The sequence below is a fragment of the Leptonychotes weddellii genome, chromosome 11 (assembly GCF_054177405.1).
Source record: "Leptonychotes weddellii isolate Sample4059 chromosome 11, ASM5417740v2, whole genome shotgun sequence".
NCBI classification, from domain to species: domain Eukaryota; kingdom Metazoa; phylum Chordata; class Mammalia; order Carnivora; family Phocidae; genus Leptonychotes; species Leptonychotes weddellii.
The window spans coordinates 14,241,065-14,262,244 of NC_138379.1; the positions used below are offsets into that span (position 1 = coordinate 14,241,065).

Genomic DNA, 21,180 nt, shown 5'->3' on the forward strand with positions numbered 1-21,180 from the left:
CCCCCCCCCCGCCCACTGTGGCCTGGGCCCTGAAGACTTGGCTGGCTTCCTCCCGCGCCCCCTCCCCCGCGCCTGCTACACTGGGTTTCCCTGGCTCCTCTCTGTCCTGGAACGTGCCAAGCGCCTTCCTGATGCAGGGCCTCTGTACATGCAGTTCTGGGCCTGGAGGCTCCCCGCTCCCCTCCCCGCGCCCCACGCTGAGGCCCGGTTAACTCTTACTCACCCTGCGCCTCTCAGTTCCACTCCCCACTCCCCGGGGAGAGCCACATCCTCAGCCCCTGGCCCTCAGACAGGGCTGCTACGGAACTGGCAGGGCCAAATGCAAAATTTGAATGCAGGACCCCTTGTTCAAAGACTATTAGGAACTTCAGGAAGGCAAAAGCAACTCGTTAAAGCCGGGACAGTGCCCTTGTGCGCGCAGAGCCCGAGGGTCACTGTGCAGGTGGCCACGGTCATGCACCCAGGAAGTCAGCGCCGCTCTCAGGACCTCCTGCGTCCACCCTTCAGCCCTTCCTTACGACTGTCCTCACACAACGACTTAAAGCTCGTGTATTCCCACGAGTCTAGGGACGACCCAAGAGCAGGGCCGGTGTAGGTTTTATATATACAACTCTGTCTTCCCAGCTCCCGGCACAGCTCCTGGCACAGAGTTCAGGAAGTATTCTAGAATGAATGAACGGAAAGGGGCGGAGAAGACAGAGCGGGAGAAGGAGGGAAGGGTGCATGGCAAGACTGGATGAGACAGAGAAGGACAGAAGAGAGGAGAAGGCGAGGGAAGGGGGCAATGGCCGAGGAGGAGGAGGAGGCCGGGGAGCAGGCAGCGGGGGCCCGGGGAGGGGAGGCCGGCGGTACTCACAGCTGGTCGAGGGGCTGTCGGTGCCATCCAGTTCTGCCCTGGGGAAGCTGTGCCCGGAACGGGCTGTGAGCAGGGTTGACTCGATGGCCCTCTCGTGGGCAGTGAGCATGATGGTGGGGGCCCGGCCCCCAGCCCCGGGGCCTGACAGGGACTGCTGCATGAAGGCCAGCTTGTCCTTGGTCCTTCGTTTCATGTCATCCCATCTGTGCTTAATGTCCTTGACGGAGCGGGGGACCTGGCTGACGGAGGTGATTTTCCGAGCTATGCCTTCCCAAATCTTGTCCCTGTCGGCATGGGACAGCCGCATGGTCTCCCTCCCAAAGAGAACCGCTTCGTGGTGGGTCACCTCCGTGACCAGAATGTCCAGTTCCTCCTTGGAGAACTTGGGTTTCCTCTTGCGCTCGGCCAGGGGCGCCACATTCCTTGGGTTGAATATCCCACAAAGCACAATTGGGTAAATGACCATCAGGGCGGGTGGTCCTCCTCCTTCCTAATTGCCGGCCCCCAGCTGCGGAGCCAGGAGGCACCTGGGCACCCTCGCCCGCTCACCACCACCACACCCTCCTCCTAGCGAGAGGCCCCTTCCCCTACTCCTCGGAGGGCAGGAGGGCGGGAGGGGTGCGGCGTAGTGGGTGGGAGCGCGGCCCGAGTCAGACGCCTTCGGTGGCAGGCCCTGCCTTAGCCCTGGCTAGCTGGGAGAGCCCAGGCTGTGCACTCAGCCTTTTCCAGAACCCTCTCCCCGGCCGGGTCAGGAGCAGCAAGCACACGGACCTCGGGGTCGTTACGAGGGAGGGGAAAGCAGTGATGTCCGAGAGCTTTAAAGCCCTCCGCAGGAACAAAGGGTCCTCACTGGGGTTGGGAGCAGGCCATTGCCTCACAGATGGCTCACAGGAAGAATATTTAAACAGGGCGACTATTTACAGCGGGCTTCCCGGTGTGTGGCCTTGCTGGTGACGCCCGTGATTAGGGTGTGGTCACAGAAAGCTCACTCTGTCCTGTGGCTCTCTTCGTCTCCCTCTCTGGCTCCCAAGTGCCCCCCAGGCCCCCACCTCTGGGTGTGTGGAGGCTCCCCTCCGACTCCAGTCCTGGCTAGCAGCAGCTCTTCTGGGGTCGGCCGCTGTGGCCTTTTGGCCGCTCAGGGGTAGGACGTGAGCAGTCCCTGAGCACCCACCGGGAGACAAGTTCCACGCTGACGGAGGCCAGGAGTGACCTTGGCTTCCATCGGCAGAGTAGCCAGGGTCTGCTTGACTGACTGAGACCTTGAGCAAGAACCACCCAAGAGAGGAACCCAAAGTGCGGAGGGGAAACCCGGAGCCCGAGTCACTCCTCCGGCTGCTCCCCTAACCTCGGCAAGAGGCTAGGGGGCACAAAGATCCTTCAGCCCTCACCTCCCCACCCCACCTACCCAGAGCACCGTGGCTCAGGGTCAAGGAAGGCTGGGGCTTTGTTACCAAGCCAAGACAGTGCCAGGGGCTCGGGCCCCGCACTCAGAGCGACCTGGAGCTAGACGCCGAGTCTCCTGAGCAAACCCGCCTCCCCCTCTATAAAATGAGGGTGCTAATTCTAGAGCCACCTGCCAGGGCTGCCAGGAGGAATTCCTGAGGGGTTTTTCAGTCTCACCACTACTGGCATTTGGGGCTAGAAACTTCTTTGTGAGTGGGAAGGGGCGTCCCGGGCCACATACGACGTTTCTCAGCATCCTTGGCATTTACTCGCAGACCTGTGACCACCCAACATGGTGAGTGGCAAAACAGCCCCTGGTTTCAGACCACCGATCTCATGAATGCAGAGCCCCTAGCATAGGGATGCCGTAAAGTCAACACTCATTACGTTGATGCCCGTTCTCTTCCCGGCCCACCACTTAAGTTTTTGAAAAAACTCACCAACTCCATCCAATCCCGCACAAGACCCTAAGTTGTCACAGTACAAGAGAAGATGTCTGCACACAGGAATGAGCTATCGCAAAAGGAAGCTATACATTAAGGGGGAAGGCAGGTTCCCAGCATGAACTGGCTTTCCCCTCCAACTACCACCAGAGGGACATCTCCGTGGCAACAAACCACACCCCCAACCCCCACCTACTCCTTGAGTGTTGAATGAGAGGGGCCCCAGCAGCTGTGACTGCCCTGGGGCCATCTTGCATCAGAAGGGGCTGGCAGACAGGACAGGATGGGCCGAGGACAGACCCCAGGCCAGCAAGGCAGCAGAAGCAGAACCCACCCCACCCACAGCCCAGGAGGCCATGCTTTTGCCTGGGCCCTTGTGCACAAGCAGAAAGAACATGGGCCCAGAAGTCAGAGACAGGTTCCAGTCCTGGTTCCGCCCCTGACGGCATGATCTAGCGTAAGATCTTGCCCTGCTCTGGGCCTCGGTGTCACCGCTGTAGCAGGAAGGGCAGAACAGAGGAGGGGCTCTCAAGAGCAGCACGTCAGACTCGCTACGGAGAGCTTTAGAAATACCAATACCGTGGGCTCATCCTCGGCCCGATGCAGTCAGAATCTCTGGGGTGTCAGATGATCGCTAAGTTAGCTCAGATGATGTCTTTCCCGAGGGTTGTGGTAAAGCCTCGTCCCCAGGGTGAAAGATCAGAGATGGGTGGCATCGAGGCACAGAATCCGCTCGGCCTGCAAAGCTTCTGGAGCCTCGGAAGCAATGGTGCAGAAAGGCCCTGAAGCCAGACTGCACTCAGACGCACTCTCCTTTGCTTGCCTAGAGCCAGGCGGGAGCCACAGAGAACAGAAGCCCAGGCCGGTGGTCCGGTCCCCACTTCTGTGGCCCTGGTCACAGTGCCCTCAAATGCAATCCTGGCCCCTGGGAGGGCCCAGCTCAAAGGCCCCCTGCTCTGTCATCTGGGCCCTTGCAGCACATTATCTGTGCCTTCATTCGACAACTGCAGCTGAAAAAAAACAATTTCCACGGTGGAAGGTGGGAGTCCTGGGAGGACCGGGAGGGCCAGACCATCGAGGGCACCCCGTTACACGGTCGGCTCTGCAAGTGGGTGGGGACTTACAAGGGCCGAGCTGACTGGCACCGGGTGGTCGGGCTGAAGGCGGTTAGGACTGTGTCCGTGGCCTTCTCGGAGGCCCCTGCAGGGCACCAGCGCACCAGATGATGTGAAAGGGGGCTAGAGGGAGGGGTCCACCTGTCCCTGGGCACCTCTGCTTCTGCTCCTGTTAAGTGGCAGTGAGAAGAGCCGCCCCGACAAATAAGAGGACAAATCCCAGCATGCTCTGGAGAGTGTAAGCCGAAGCCCCTCTCGCCCTCCCAGCCCCCCATCCGCAGCTCTCAGGTGGGGAGCACAGGTGGGCAGGAAGGCCCCGGGGAAGGGAACAGCAGACCTCACCATAGCCTCCCCACCTCCAACCAACTTCTCCTCGTTTGCTTGGAAGGTGGCAGAGTTGAAATACAGCAAACGCCCTCTTAGAAAGTTCCTGACTGCCCTCCCTCCGAGCACAACCTCTCCAGCATCCCCCCACCACCACGGGTCACAGAACCGCACAAACGCCCACAGAGGGCCCCATCCGAGGCCCTCCTATCCCTCCCAGCCCAGATCCACACGCCGTCACCCCTTCTGGGGCCCAGAGAGGGGCACCAAGGACGTGCCAGTGCAAGCCTGACCTCCCACACAGCGCACAGACCCCTCTGGGCAGGGCCCTGGCACCCCTGCCCGGGCCAGCAGCACAGACCCGAAAGGAGAGCTGTGGGCTGAGTGCTCAGGTCCAGGCTCAGTCCAGCCACCCCTGGGCAGCCCTGGGCCAGTCTCCTGCTCTCTCTGGCTGGCCAGGAAGGATCCTCCCGGTGCAAACTTCTGTCCCAAACACGGCACGACAGTAAAACCCCTCTTGAAAGTACTCATGCCCGGGCAGCAAGTACCATCGAAAACTGAGCTAGGGACTGTGCCAGAAGCCTCCTTTTCCACGGGGCCACTTCAACAAGTGCTGGCAGCTGCACTGGGATGAGTCCTGCACCCCTCCGGCAGGAGCCGGCCCCGTGAGAGAGGTCAGAGCCCCAGGTGGAGGGACGCCCCCTCCGTGGGGGCAATGCTGCCCAGAGCTGGGGGCCCTGGGCACTCCAGACACAGAGACAAATGTGCAGACGTTAGGGGTCCCTCTGTAACCCACAGGCCTCCTCCAGAGCCCCCCGATGGAAGGCTGGGGAAGCAAGAGGGTCCCCCAGAGCTCCACACATCCCAAACCCTGCAAACAGCAGTCCCGGGGCCTTCGGGGGCCTCCACCACTGGAGACCTCATAGGCCCCAGCACACTCCCTTGGCTTCCTTTCCGGAGTTTGGGCAAGGCTCCCAGGAAATCAGCAGAAAGCAGGACTCACCTCATCCAGTTGGCTTTAGTCTCGTCTGACCCATCTATGGACTTGTAGCGGTTATTCTTGTCCACAATCTGGAAGACAGAGAGAGAGTCTAGAAGGCGCCACCCTCGAGAGGCTCTTGTGTCCCTGCACTCCTCCCCAAGCCAGGGCCTCCCTCCCTTCGGCTTGCCCTCCTGCTACGATGCAGGACTGAAAACCGAGCTGAGGCCTGGAATCCCATCTCCTTCTCCTGTCCTAATAGAAGACCAGCAACATGGTGGACGAGCCGCACTTCCAGGAGCCCCATATCGCAAACCTGGAAGTTAGATCCAGCCCTTCTTCTCTCCCTCTAGCTTCTGTGAGAAATAGAGGCCAGCACTGGATGACCAAGCACACGTGAGAGGGCCTTCCTCCTCTCCCCAACCTTGAACTGGTCAAGCGCCGCAGGGCTGGGCTGCGCCCTTCTCTTCTGTAAAATGTCCTGATTTCCTCATCACTCTTGAATCAGGGTTCAGCTGGGTATGGAGTTTGAGGCAGACTGTTTAATTTTCTTTCAGCCCCTGGAAGATTGCCCAAAAGGCTACCACAGGCTGTTCAGGAAGCTACTGTTACTCTTTTGTGGATAGGCTGTCGAGGGTAAAATTTAAGACTTTCCCTTCATTTTTGATTTAATGCAATTTCCCTCTGTGGTTTTGAAGTGGAGTATTTACTTCCTTAAAATTCTCATTACTCGACGAGCATATTACTTGGTGAAGACATATCTCTTCTTCCATTCTGGGAAATTCTGAGAAACTCCTACGTTTTTGAGTACAGCTTCTCAGTCATTTTCTCCAGTCTCTTCGTGTAGAACTTCTATTAAACATATTTGGGACTATCCCCCATGTCTTTTAACTACCTTTTCCTATTTTTTTTCTCTCTTTTTCTGGGCAGTGCTCTGAGAATATTCCTCAGAACTCTCTTCCGGTTCACTAATTCTCTCTTTAACTGTGTCCGGTCGAGAATTTATCCACGTATTAACGTTCTTCCTTTGTTTTTAAATAAGCAATTTTAATGCGATGAATATTTTTCATTCCCACAATCTTCATATCCATCTTTTCTTCATTCCACCTCGCTGTTTCACAAAGTCACGTTCCTTCTGTTTCCCTTTCCCAGCAGCATTACTGAACTATAACTGACATATAATGTACGATTTGATAAACTTTGACAACTGTACATACCCATCACCACAATCAAGAAAACAAACATATCCATTCCCCCCCAAGTTTCCTTGTGCCCCAGAATCTCCCCCTCCTGCCTCTCTCCATCCCTCCCATCCCCAGTCCACAGGCAACCAGTGAGCTTCTCCTTGTAACCATAAATTGCTTTGCATTTTCTAGGATTTTATATAAATGAAATCAAATAGAAGCCATGCTCTCAGCACAATTATCTTGAGATTTGTCCCTATTGATGTGTGTATCAGACTTCATTCCTTTGTAGTGGGAAGCAGTATTCCGTTGTTTGGATGTGCCACAATTTGCTTTTTTTACCTACTTCTTAATGGATATTTGGGTTCTGTCTAGTTTTTAGCTAGTACAAGTAAATCTGCTAAGAGAATCCAGTTATAAGACATTCTGTAGACATGCACATCTCCTGTGGGCAGATACCTTGCAGTGGAATGGCTGGGTCACATGGTAAGTATATGTGTAGCTTTTAAGAAACTGCTAGACTGTTTCTCCGAAGCGGTTGCAACATTTTACATTCCCATACAACAGCACCAGCTGGTCCACATCCTTGCCAATGCTTGGTATGGACAGTCTTTTTCATTTAGCCATTCTGATAGGCATGAAGCAGTACCTCACTGTGGCTTTAATTTTATTTCTCTGATGACTAATGATGTTGAGTGTCTTTTCGTGCAGTTACTTGTCAGCTGCATATCTTCTCTGGCGAAGAGTCTAGTCAAATCTTTGCTCATTTTTAAAATTGGTTGTTTTTTCCTTATTATTGAGTTTTGAGAGTTTTTTAAAAATATTATTTTGGATCCAGTCCACCATCAGACATATGATTTACGAATGCTTTCTCCTAATCTAAGGCTTGTTTATTCATTCTCTTAATGATATCTAAGAGCAGAGGTTTTAAATTCAAACAAAAATCCACTGTTTTGTTCTTTTTAATGCGTGTTATCCTTCTTTTATTTCTTCAAGGATCCTAAGGCTGAGACTGCTAACTATCCCTCATTATCTACTATCTCCTTTGTCCATGGTAGCAGAACTCCTGGATTATAACTGGGCACCTGGCTACCTGTAAGAGCAGAATACATTTTGGGGTGCCTGGCTGGCTCAGTCAGGGGAGCATACAACTCTTGATTTTGGGGTCACGGGTTAGAGGCCCGTGTTGGGTGTAGAGATTACTAAATAAATAAATAAATAAACTTTAAAAAAACCCAGAATACATTTCTTGGTTTCTCTGTTAGCTACGTTCTGGCCAATAGGATGTAGGTGGAAGTGTCATGTGTCAGTCTCCTGAAAACTTCTTCGAAAGACAGCGGATAGATGCCTTTCCACCATGCTACTGGAATGCGGATGTAATGGCTGGAGTTCTAGCAACCAACTTAAACTATGAGGATAATCCAAGCACTGAGATAGTGATGAGCTGGGGTCGAGCTTGGTTCCCTGAGGGCTTAGTGGGACAGAGCCACAACACCAGGCCTAGAATGTATTCATAAAAGAAAATTTAACTCCCATTTAGCTTGAGCCACTGTTATTTAGAATCTCAGTTACTCACAGTCAAACCTATTCCTGATATGGATCCTAAACAGTTATTTTAAATTCATTTTCAGAATATAATTTTCATTTTAGAGTGAATTCACTTGTCATTGATATTCAGAGGCTGTCTTTTTAACATTGTCTTCATTAGTTTTAGCGATCTGGTCTTGGGGCGGGGGCTTTTTTTTTTTTTTTTTTTTTTTTTTGACTAGCACTGTAATGTTTGGGGGAAAAAAGGGTGAGGATTGGTCAAAGCATGAACTCTCAACGCATCTGGACTAGAAGCCCCTTTGCCCCCTCCACACACACCTTCTTTACCCATATTCTTTCTCTGGATATTCACATCTACCTCCAGACTCTCAACTTGTTCATTACTCACAATCTTCACCTCAAGCCCCAGCTGATAATATCTGACTTTCCATGTGACTTCCCTTCCTGGCTGTCTCAGGGGCACCTCAAACTTACCTCCCACAACGTACGCCCCCAGGCCCCACCCCCACACCTCTTCCTCTCCTACTGTCCTCATTACAGTATCTGAAATCACTATCTACTCAGGTTTCAAAAAGAAAGCCATTCCTACTACCAAAAACCGAAGAATGGCACGCTTCATATGGGTGAACTGTATGGTACGTAAATTATATCTTGAAAAAGCTGTTAAAAACAAAAACAAAAACAAAAAGAAAGTTACCCTTCATCCCTTGCTCTCTCAACGCCCCCCATCCCATCCAATCTCTCAGCAAGTCCTGCCATCAGATGTCAAAACTGTCCCTCTGGTTCCACTGCGTCCTGCTTCCATGTTGGTCTGAGCCATTAGGTCTCTTCCGGACAACTACAGGAGACTCTAACTCCCTCCCCTGATGGCGCTCTGGACTCTCCACGTTCTTCTCCGAGCAGCGACTGTCATCTTTATGGATGTAAAGTACCTCACGTCACTCACCCAGGATCACCTGCAGCACTTACAATAAGATCTGCCCCCGTGGTCACAGCCTCCAAGGCCCGTGCCTGCGTCCCTCCCTGACGTGGGCCTCCCTCTTCCCCTTCACGGGCTGCGGCCACAGCACCTGACAGTGAGGCTTTACACTGGATGGTTCACTGCCTACGACCTCTTTGCCCCACTCTTAAAAAATTAACAGTCACGAAATTTTTCACGCATCCAGAAATTATAAAGAATAATGTGGCCGCCAACAAAAGTGACCTCCAGCCGTATCCGTCCCCCACCTCGCTCGCTTCAAGAAAACACCTCGACATAGTTGAAGACCGTCTCTGCCTCCAACTTCACCCTCTCTCTCCAAGGTTAACCACCATCATGAAGCTGGTGGGGAGCCTTTCCATTTTTACTACACAAGGAGTTTTCTAGAAACAATGTACAGAATGGTTTTGCAGGTTTGTACAATTCACAGGTACCCCAGTGAACATATCCTTTTGTACCTTTTTCCCACTGACTTTTGCATGACTGGTCCCTTCTTATCTTTTGGGTCTCAGTTTCTGTCACCTCCTCCTCCGAAGAAGCTTTTCCTGACCTGAACCTAAAGTAGGCTCTCCCTTGCCACTTCCTGACCTCTGCGTGCCGGCCCCCCACAGCATTATCTCTATGACATCACCTGTCACTTCCTTTTAGAGACCTAATTGCACGGTGCAGTTTTGACATTGATGGTGTTCATTTGTCAGCTTGGCCATTGACTGTCTCCCTCACTGGACCATAAGCTAGTGAAGGCAAAGCACCCGTTCATGATGGTGGCCTGGCCCCGGATCCTCCGTACAGCACATGGCACGGGATAGAATCCTGGCTGAACGAATGAATGGTTGGCTGAAGAGCCTTTTAAGGAAAAAGTGAATTAAAGAAAAAAAAATGATCTAATGTTAATATTTTAGGAAAAAGGAAATGAGTGGTGTGCTGAAGCTGGCTTGCACTGGCTAATGAGCGCGGACTCTGAAATCTCCCAGAATTTCATGAACCAGTTGTTAAACAGCTGTTATTAGAAATTTAATTACATAAACTTACAATTCAAAAAATGATATTTTGAAGGTAATAAATACTCAACGCTTACCACTTCCTAATTACCTTCTATTTTACTATCATCGGTGTTCTTGAGGGAAATGGCCATCTATTGTGTCTGCACAGTAGAAATGCTATGGAAGAGTTGCTAGGGCCTGTCTCTTCCCACCACCTGGTTCAGTGACTTCACGCCGGAACCTTGAAATCGGCCACAGTGGGAGCATATACACCATGGAAATCGGCTCGCGTCGCCCACCCCCAACCATCACCACGGTGACTAGCGTGTGTTTGTATGTGCACAGAAAGTCTGGGAAACACAATTTGAGCTCTCAACCCTGGTTACCTCTAGAGGAAAACGAAAGAAGAAAGCAAGATGAGGGTTTTGCTTTATTTGTCTATGTATGAGGCTACACTGCCTTTGTAGTTTAAAATTCTCAGATAGACCAAAAGAGAAAACATGCAGCTCAGGCTCTGCCCCCCACCATCCACACCCCAACAGTCTCCCCACATGGTGCCCCAGTCCTCAGGGACCTTCCCCTGGAACTTCATAGAACCCTGTACTTTATCATAATATAAATCCCCCTATGTTATCATTTTCTGATTGCTCCTCTCTCTCCTGGGGAAAAAGAAAAGCATCTCTAAGCCCTGCAGCCAGTAACAGGAGGACCCAGCAGGTATAGTTAAGAGCCATGGAGCCAGAGGAATCAGCTAGAATTTCAGCTTCACCATTTATAAGTGAGTGGCCTTGGCCTCCACCGGCCTTGCCTCAGCTTCCACATCTGTAAAATGGGGTAAAGGCCAGCCCTCGCAGCCCTGCCGTAATGACTCACGTGGGAGGCACTCAGTAGGCAGTTGTCATTAGCATTTTGGTCATGACCGTAATCACAATCTCTGGTCTCTTAATGAAGAAACTAATTGTTAGCTATCATTAATTCCGGGCAGTCGGAGTGGTTGTGATCTGCCTTTTTACGGCTTCCACTGGGCAGAGAGGCGCTGGTGGGAGCTGGGAGGGATGCGGGGACTGCCTCAGGCCTCTGATGCTGGCTCAGATCTGGAGGTTTGCTGAGGGATGGTTCTGGCCTTATCTTTCCCACCAAGCAGGATTTTCTCAAACCAAGCATTCATTCATTCACGTAACAGATACCACTGAGGCAGTAGCTACAGTGTCCAGCTCTGCGGATAAAATGATGACCCAGGGAGACAATAATGTCTTTGCTCTCAGAAAACTTCACAGTCCAGGGAGCCACAGAAGAGAGACCACTGTGACAGCCCGTGGGCAGCACGGTGGCAGGCAAATCTGTGGAAAGGGGAACTCAGAGCTGAAGCCGGGATCTGGGAGTCAGTTGAGGACCTTCCTGGGAAATGTGGAATCTAAGAGGAGGTCTTGGAGAAGAGGAAGGTGAGGGCATTCTGGGCAGAAGGAGTAGGAGCGGGCAGGATGACACAGAGCTTACAGATCACGTCACATGTCACTGAGAAGCCCAGGCCACCCTGAGTAGACAGCAGGTTGTGGGCCTCCAGTCCTGAGACGGAGATGGTCCAGGAATGGTCAGCCAGGGCCAAAGGCTCGGGACCAAGCCCGCAGAAGGCTGGTCTCCCAGTGTCTCTCTCACCTTATCCTGCAAGGTCAACTCCTTGGCCCCTGTAAACCCAGTACTTCTAGGACCCTCCTGGGCTCTGAACCCTGTGCCGTGATGACAGCCTAGGCCTGACTGAAGAAGGGTGGCCGGCACGGTAAGGGGGTCCCTTAGCCCGGAGAAGAGGAGGCGAGAGGAAGCAGAGCCGTCATCAAATGTGGGAAGGACCACCACGCGGGGGGAGTGGGGGGCCAGGACAACTTACGGGGGCACAGGCCTGAATGAGTATTCTCGTGAGGTGGTGTCTTCACTCTGTCCTCAACGACCTCTAATATTCTGTCTAAAACTCAGATTGCATGATTCTATGTGGACAGAGCCTCAGGAAATAATACAAAACCTGAGTCTGGGCCCCCATATGGATCAGGGTGCTCTTTCCAACCGTGCTAATGATTAACAAAGACATCAGTAACAAAATGCCAGTGGCTACCATTCAAAAAGCCATTTCAAAGGCACCTGGGTGGCTCAGTGGACCACTGAGTCCAATGAGTGGACTCCTGATTTTGGCTCAGGTCAGTGGGATGGAGCCCCGTGGGATCGAGTCCTGCATCAGGCTCCATGCTCAGCAAGGAGTCTGCTTGAGATTCTCTCTCTCCCTCTCCCTCTGCCCCTCCTCGCCCCGCTCGCGTGCAAGAGTGTGTTTTCTCTTTAAAATAAATAAATAAATCTTTTAAAAAAAGATATAGCCAGTTTAAAAACAAAAACAAACCAAATTTCACTGTGCCATGGACTCTGACACACAGTTTCATGGATTCTCACAACTCTGTGAACTAGCTATGATCATGATTCCCATTTTGTGGATTAGGAAACGGAGGTTCAGGGCCACTAGGCTATTTGCCTGGGGCCACAGAAGAAATGTGTGGTGAAGCCAGAGTTTGTTCAAACTCCCATCCCTGCTGGTACAGCCCCTCTCTTAAGCACTCTGCAGAGAGATGGGCGTTATCCCTAAGCTCCCTCTAATGACCCCGTCAGAATCAACCAGGAAAGTCCTGGGGACCCCCTCAGAATTTCCAGTTATGCTGAGGGCTTGAGCAGATTTGCTATGTGAAGATCTGCATTTTAATACAGAGGAACATTCCGCTTGGTGGCAGGACGTCCACTGCTGTCAAGGGTTCGCTGTTGGGCCCCTCTGAATGGTGCCATCACCGGATGCTGCAGAGATTAGATTTTCAAAAAACCTGATTTGCTTGCAACTTTCCAGGAACCCATGGAATCCATAAAGCATTCTGATTTTCAGCCCTGCACCTCTTCTTGGAGCAAAGCAGTTACAAAAATGATTTATGAAGCTATTCACAGTTGACAAAGCACTTCTGCACATCTCAGATGCTCCTCCCAGAATCCCAGGAGGCAGACAGCAAACGCCTCTGTTCTCCAGCCACTTCCCAATCTAGCAAACTGAAATGGCAGAGCGAAAAAGAGGCCGGCCCGAACCTGAACTTGAACTGAACACTTGGGTTGGAAGGGGGGCCTCTGAGGTTATTTAGGCCCTGGCCTCCTAGCCTGGTGTCTACAGATGGGCTCTGGCAAGGCAGAGAGGAGGTCCCTTAAAATGTGTACAGCGCTTTGGGAATATTGGTATATGAGTATAACTTCCTAGGTGACTCCAGCTGCTCAAGAACCAGATCTAACCCGCCCTCACCCCCTTTTAAGAGATAATGGAATTGATGCCTCCTTTTATTGTTCTAAAACTCTTTCATTAAATTTCAAAAAAAGGCCTGGAGACCTGGTAAATGAGGCGTGTTTACATACAATCCCAAATTCCACATCCGGGTTTTACATACTGTAGTATCACTCACCATGCCCCTGTGATGCCAACTGGAGACAATAAAGAGATCTGCGATCTGCTCCTCACTTGCTACGCACCTGCAGGCAACCAGCCTCAAGACTCACAACTCACAAGGGTATGTTCCAATAGACGGTGGATCCCCATGTTATGCAGAAGAAATCCAGCGCTCTGAGAGAGTAAGTGCCTAGCCCCAAGACGCACGTCCCTTAAGCGGTAGGAATGTCTGAGTCCAGAGCCCCATAACCAGCTCAGACAGCTCTTCCCCACTCAAGTCCACTCGAGGTCCCCCTGGCCTTGTTACCAGCCTCGGGACCAACTACCCCCTACCCTGGACACACTCAACCTCAATAAGTCTGCCTCGTGGTGAAACCAGTGGGTCGAGCCCTTGGGCAAAAGGGCTGGAGTAGCAGCGATGTGAGAAAGGGGCCTGTGGCCAAGGGAAAGTAAATGGAAACAAACTTTAAATATGCTTCAGATGTCAAGGGTCTTCCAGGTTAACCGGTCAGAGGGAGGCAGCTGACAGGGCTGATGTGGAAAGCAGCCGCAGAGTGGTCCGCAGCACATGCAGCACCTCCGTCCCCCATAATCAGAGAAAGGAACAAGACAGAGTCAGGAAAAAAAAAAAAAAAAAGCAGAGAACAAAGCAAAGCTCCAGACCGACACTGCATCTCATACCCACGAAGATGGCTAGAATCAAAACGTTGGCTAACAGCAAGTGTTGACAGGGATGAGGAGGGACCTGCCCTCACAGACGGCTGGTGGGGATGCAAAATGGTCCAGGTGCTCTGGGACACGGTCTGGCAGGTCCTCAGATGATTAAACACAGAGTTCATTAACATGGAGTTCACCAACCCAGCAATTCCACTCCTCGGGAGATGCCCAAGAGAAAACATGTCTACACAGGAACGTTGCACGCCAACGTTTATAGTGGCTTTGTTCAGAAGAGCCAAAAGATCGAAACAACCCAACTGTCCATCGACAGGTAACTCGAGGAACAAAATGTGTTGTGTCCATGCAATGGAGTCAAAAGGCCACAAAAAGGAACAATAATGCTACATACCCAGGGCTAACCTGCCCCAGCATGGGTGTACCTGGAAAACATCAAGCTAAGTGCACGAAGCCAGTCACCAAGGGCCACGTACTCATTCATATGAATTCACGGATCCCCTATGATCTAAACAGGGACATCTCCAGAGACAGAGTAAATCAGTGGTTCCTGAGGGCTGGAAGGGAGAGGGGGGAGGGGGCGAGTTCGGGTGACACTAAAGAGAGTTTCTTCCAAGGTGATGGGTGTGTTCTACCACTGATGGTGGGTGGTGGCTGCACACAGCGGGGAATATACTAAACACACTCAATTACACACTTCAAATGGGTGAAATATGTTGTATGTGACTATATCGCAATAAAGTGGTTTTAAGAAATCTGCCAAGGGGCACCTGGGTGGCTCAGTCGGTTAAACGTCCGACTCTTGATTTTCGGCTCGGGTCGTGAGCTCAGGGACCTGGGATCGAGGCCCAAGACAGACTGGGCGCTCAGTGGGGAGCCTGCTTGTCTCCCTCTCTCTCTGCTCCTCCCCCCACTTGCGTGCTTGCTTGCTCACTCTCTCAAATAAATAAGTAAAATCTTAAAAAAAAAAAAAAAAAGAAATCTGCCCAATATTCATCAGACAAGGAAAAGGAAACCATGTTATACTATCTGCTTGAAAAGTACTCCCTAGAGAAACAGGAATTTCCGTGTGAGTGGGAAGACCAAGGGGATGGCATGTGGGCATTCACACATGGGGTTGGAGATGAGGAGCTGGAGCTTTGGTTAGAAGTCCTGACCGCACGATTAGCTGCATGGCCTTGGACGAGTAATCTGGCCCTTGAAGCCCCAGTTTCCCCATCTGGACAAAGGGGGAGACGTACACCTGTCCGCTAGTATGGTTGTGAGGATACGGAGCTACGGCACACAAATCCTTTAGTGCCCAACGAACAGCAACAATTTGGTGGCTGTTAGAGGTATTGCTGTCCGCCAAGCCTCACTAGCTTTTGCTGAGGACTCCCCGCGGGTTTAAGGCTGCTGAATCGGGCTCCAACAAGACCTGTCCTAAAGGAATTTTTGAACACCAGAAGACCCCAAGTCCCCTATTATTAAAGCCAGGAAGTTCACTAGAAATTAGTGTCTCTCAAAACGAGGGTTTTTGGATATGTTCTCGAGATCCAAAAGCTCGCTCTAAGAATTTTTAATTCAGTGTTTTCATTAAAAAAAATTAATATACGGGAGTCACGAGGAGATTTCCGTCCCAAAGAGTACTGTGCTTGTAACTCGGTTGGCACCTGTGGTTGACTGAATTCGTGGTCCCGGTTCCCGACCCTCCCCATGGGCCTTGGTCATGTGATTCTGCACTGGGCTCTCTCTTACGGGTGGCCAGTACTTCTTCTCCTTGACCTTGGCTTCAGCCGTGTGACTTATCTGGCCAATAGGATGTTAGCACACACCAAGCAAGCAAAGACTGGAAATGTGCCTGCGAGGGTGGGTTTGCCTCTGGGGCCTCTGCCTTGGCCGGGAGAAGAGCTTCCCCAGGGAGCCCCTGCTCCTTCGGCCCGGGCCCAGAACATGGAGCAGACCTGGCTCCACAGTGAGGCGAAAAGCTCGCCCCGCGGCTTGCGGCCCAGCGGCCCAGCCTCACCCAGCGAAATCAGCCCCCCCACGGGCTACCAGCAGACACCCCAGGCTAACTGAGGAACGGCAGATAGGCAGCAGATACATGAGCAAGCATGCGAGATTGCAGTTCTACGCCGCGGGTCAGCAAACTGTGGCCCGCAAGGGAATCCGGCCCACCCTGGCGCTGGATGGCCTACCAGCGAAGAACGGTTTGTGCGTTTCTTAGGGGTTGGAAATGAACCGAGGGAAGAATGTTTCATCCTGTGACAGGTATATGGAATTCAAATTTTGGCCTCCGTACACAGTTTTACTAGAACACACCACAGCCGGCTATTCTCCCGCTACAAGGGCAGAGCTGAGGACGACATCTAGGGTCCACGGAGCCTAAAATACTTACGATCTGGCCCTTTACACAAAAAGTGTGCAACCCCAGTTCGATGCCACGAATTTGGAGGTAGCTTGCTCACAGCACATCTGACCAGAAAGCACCACTTACTGCTATATCTGCCGTGAGCTAGAGAAAGAAGGGCAAATGCAAACTTAATAAGCACAGGGTGCATTCCGGCGAAGAAAAGGGTAGGGAACAGGTGCACTAAAAGATTCCCCAGTGTTTCAAATAGAGACAAACAAAGAAAATACAGGGGTCACCCGATAAACAGCAATCTTGTTCCAGTGAATGTGTCATCCGACACATTATACTGATTTCATTCACTTCAATTAAGTTGGTCGGCCTCCTGCTCATTTTATATTTGTAAAATATATGCATCTGCCTTGGGTAGCTGTAGCCGTTTAAGAGCTAGAAGAAATGTTGTTTCATCTACATCTATGGCCCATACCTTCTCACGTAACACTAACATGAGATTAATGTAACAGTGGGACACTGCTCCCCGCCTCCCCAACGCCAACATTAAAAGTCACCTGACCAACAGATACAGGAAAAGGCGCTCAACTTCACCGGCCATGAGGGAAATGCAGAGCAAAACCACAACGAGCTATCCACTCAGGCCTTTAAGAACGGCTAACATCAAGGCGACAAGGGAGATCAAGCGCCGGCCAGGAGGATGTGCAGTGAAGGGAACTCCTGAGCGCTGCTCTGGGAATGTACATGGACGCAGCCACCACGGAAAATAGCATGGGGTTCCTCAAAAACTTAAAAATAGAACTACCACGTGATCCAGCAATTCCACGTCTGGGTATATTTATCAGAAAGAAACAGGGGGTGGGCGCCTGGGTGGCTCAGTTGGTTAAGCGGCTGCCTTCGGCTCAGCTCATGATCCCAGGGTCCTGGGATTGAGCCCCACGTCTGGCTCCCGGCTCGGCTGGGAGCCTGCTTCTCCCTTTCCCTCTGCCTCTCCCCTGCTCATGCTCTCTCTCTCTCTCTCTCTCTCTCTGTATCTTTGTCTCAAATGAATAAATAAAATCTTAAAAAAAAAAAAAAGAAACAAAAACACTTAACGTGAAAAGTTACGTGCACCCCCGTGTTCACTGCAGCGTTCTTTACAATAGCCAAGATGTGGAGACAACCCAGGTGTCCCATGGCAGATAAAGGGATGGAGAAGATGTGGTAGAGATATACAACCGAGTAGTATTCATTCATGAAAAAGAATGAGATCTTGCCACTTGCAATGACACGGATGGACCTTCACTGCATGATGCTAAGTCAAATAAGTACAAAGACAAACACTGTATGATCTCACTTATATGTGGACTCTAAAAAAGAAAAACACCAAAAGCTGAACTCCTAGATATGGAGAAGAGATTGGCGGTTGCCAGAGGCAGAGGATGGGGAATGGGGAGTGAAGATGATCAGAGTGAAATAAGTAAGCCCTGGGTATGTAACATACAGATTAGTGACTATGGTCATCATATACTTAAAAAGTCACCTCAATAGGACACAGGGGAGAAACGCCACCACAGAAGAAGTGCTGAGAAGACAAGGAAAGGTGAAGGTCAAGTTAGGAGCTCCTTTACACTGGAAATACTGGGCCAATCCTAAAGAGTTTTTCATGCTCTTCTATTCCAAAATAATAGATTTTGAGAACAACAGCTCCAGCCAAAATTGGTTCACCAGCATAGTACATATTTGCGGGGAATCTTTGGCTCGGTTTGTGATTCATAACCAAACGACCAGCATTTGTCAAATAGTTATACAAGGCAAGCCCATTTAATGCTTCTGATCTTAAGAGGAATCTTAAGATTGACGTACATACTTTTATTCCTGGAAAAGCTGATATTGAATTGGTAGTGTTTTAAGGATCCAACACATCTTAGAACATGAGAAAAGCAACTCTTTTCTAGCATCATCTTCCACTCTTCCTTCTAAGCACACTCTGTACTTCCACTGTCCCCTATCATCTTTACCCCCTCAACATCACCCGTGCTCCCTGCTGCAACTCATCCCTCAAAACCTAGTTCAGGCGTAGAAGCAAGGAGACCCCAGTAGCCGTGCACACACTTAGTGCCCAGGGATATAGAGTTCTGCACACCATTTCCACTAAAGCAAATTAGGGCTCCTGGGAGAGATGGCTCGAACATCTTTTTGCACCAGAAAGTAAGAGAAGTATGAAAATAATGACAAGGAGCCAGTCTGAATGGGCTCCTGCTGGCCAAATCTAGGGCAATTTAAACATCAGAATGAATAATGACAGGAATGGACTAGAACACACGGAAGAAAAAAAAGAGATTCAAGAGTCCATCCTCATCCTAAAAATAACTTTAAAAATGAGGGATGGGGTGGAGGAGAAAGTTGAGCACCTTTCTCTTTCTTTTTTTTTTTTTTTTGGCAGAAGGATGTCATGTAGTAAATGTAGAATGTAAATCATTTTAAACTATGAATAATAATTGATGATGCAGGCAAGAATCATCAACAGTAATGCTAAAACCACCGGGTAAAAGATAAGACAAACTGACCTCACATGCTTCCTGCTATCTACAGGGAGAAAGACACAACATCCTTTGAGCCAAAAAGCTACAATCTGAATTTATCGTGAGGAAACAATCAGGCAAACCTAAACTGTGCAACGTTCTGCAAACAACTGCCCAGGACTTCTCCAAAGAATCAATATCTTGAGAGAGGAAAAAAACGACGCAGGGGAGCTGTTCTAGAATAAAGGAGACTAATGAGACATGACAATTAAACGCAGTGTGTGATGCTTGAGTGGGTCCTGGATGGGGGACAGACTGTAAAGGCCACTTCCCCAGGGCCACTGGGAAGATGTGAATATGGATTGCAGTTGAGACAGTATCATATTCACGGTTCAATGTGCTGCATGTAAATAATTCTATTGTGGGGACATAGGACAGGGGTCAGCAAACTACTGCTTGCAGTTCAAATGCAGCCCCCTACCTGCTTTTATACAGCTGGTGTTGGCATTTTTTTTAATGATTACAAAAAAGCTTTTTCATATTAATTTCATTTATACGATTTTATGGATGAAATGTAGATGAAGTGTGAATTGCATTTGAAATTATGTGATGCTCACATTTGGCTTTCATAAATAAAGTTTTATTGGAACACAGCTGCACTCGTTCATTCCCGTACCGTCTCTGGTGGATTTTGCCCTGCAACAGCAGAGTGGTGTAGTGATGGAGAGCGCGTGGCCCATAAAGCCTGATGTCTAGAACCATCTCTCAAGCAGCTCAGAACACAAAACAGAACAAAACCAAACAAAAAAGAACGTGTGTGTGCGTGCACGCGCCTGTCGGTATATCCAGAGAGAGATCCAAGCAACTGTTTTAAAATGTTAGCAATGGGTAAATTAGGTGCAGGGTGTGTGGGTGTTTCTTCTACTATCCTGATAACTTTTCCACAGAGTCTGAAGATTTTAAAATAAAGAGTTAATAGAAATGAGCAAACAAGCATGGAAAGCATTTGCTCATACGTACACAAACACACACACAAGCCAACCTGTCTCAAATGTTCCTTCTTTTCTTCCTGGACAAGCCCGTTATTCGTCCCAGACAAGCCTGTTATTTTTGCCTTCTCTGAGCTCTCCCCAACTCGGTGACACCTGCCGGCTCCCACTGACATCTCGCAACATTGCAACGGTCTGCCTCTACTTCCCTCTATCCCCTCTATCCCTCGGGGGTGTTCAGCCTCTGTCCTGGAGGCTGTGTCACGAGCTTCGGCACGTCCAATTTCAAGTTTCAAAATAAATCTCCATTTGACCACGGAACTTGAAATGAAAAACACTGGAAATACCACTTCACCTCGGGTCCCCCCAGAACAGCAGGAGTCTCGCAGGTGGAGGGGCTGACCGACAGCAGGTGAACAATGCCACCATATGGCGTCCACATTATAAGGACCCCCGGGAAATCTCCCGCCCAGTGTCAGTACCCAGAAGGGCAGACTCCCCAGGAGCTAACTAGGGACTTTTTGCGACATGGACACTTCTGGCACTGGGAGCTGACCAGGCCTGCCTTTTCCCCAGCGGCTGCCAGATTTGGACCCCCTATAGCTAAAAGCGCATACATGGGTCATTATGGTCTGCAATTTTAGCCTCATTCCTGGCTCTGCTTAGGGTCTCCGCCCTTGCTTTTCTTTCTTCTGTCTCTCCAAGTTTTAATATGCTATGATGTTCTATTTTATGTGTCCTGCTAGGCTACCTTAAATCCCTTCTGGAACAAGACCGAGTCTAAACGAGAAATGTAAATAGACACCCTGTGCTGTCCTCCTCTTTCTTCCTCCCATTACCAAACCACACGACTGCCTGCCCTCCCAAACACCTCAGGCCTGCAGCATCGTCACTGGCTGCCAGTGGCTGAGGGTGGCCTGGCAACCCTGGCAAGGATTTCTGGGATTTATCATTCCCAATAAGATGAGAAGGCAGAGGAAGGGCACATTTCTTTTCTAAGCAGCCAGAGATGAGGGCAAAACTCTGGCAGAGGAGGCCAGGCCGTGGAGAGTTGCGAAGCGGACATGGCCACCGGGTCCATCTAAATGCAGGCCCTGGCCCCTGGGACCAGCTTTCCTCTGGTTGAGGGGAGACAGAGAGGGAACCAGTGCTGGGCAGAAAGGATGAGTAGAATAAAGTCAACCGAGGCCAGCAGGGAGGCATAGGGGAGATAAGGAAGGAAGGAGGAGAAGGCCCAGGAGGCAGAACCGAGAGGGTGGGTTCTGGAGTTGAGACTGCTGGGTTGGAACCCCGGCTCAGCTACTCATTAGGTGTTTAGCTTTGTGCAGAATGACTTCCCTCTCCAGGTCTCAGTTTTCTCAGC

At 50.5% G+C, this 21,180-nt stretch overlaps 1 protein-coding gene across 7 annotated transcripts in view; it reads right to left on the minus strand.

Annotated features, from left to right (window-relative positions):
• PRDM11 (PR/SET domain 11) overlaps positions 1 to 21,180 on the minus strand; it is an 85,653-nt gene that overhangs the window by 24,655 nt on the left and 39,818 nt on the right. For 5 of the 7 annotated variants that reach the window (XM_081798267.1, XM_081798265.1, XM_081798270.1 and 2 more), the window contains one exon: positions 5,185 to 5,252. In XM_081798267.1, the coding sequence (XP_081654393.1) occupies positions 5,185 to 5,252 (68 nt within the window). Of the gene's footprint in view, positions 1 to 856; positions 1,279 to 5,184; positions 5,253 to 9,329; positions 15,530 to 21,180 lie in introns of those variants that run through there. The other 2 variants (XM_081798269.1, XM_081798271.1) reach the window with 2 other exon arrangements.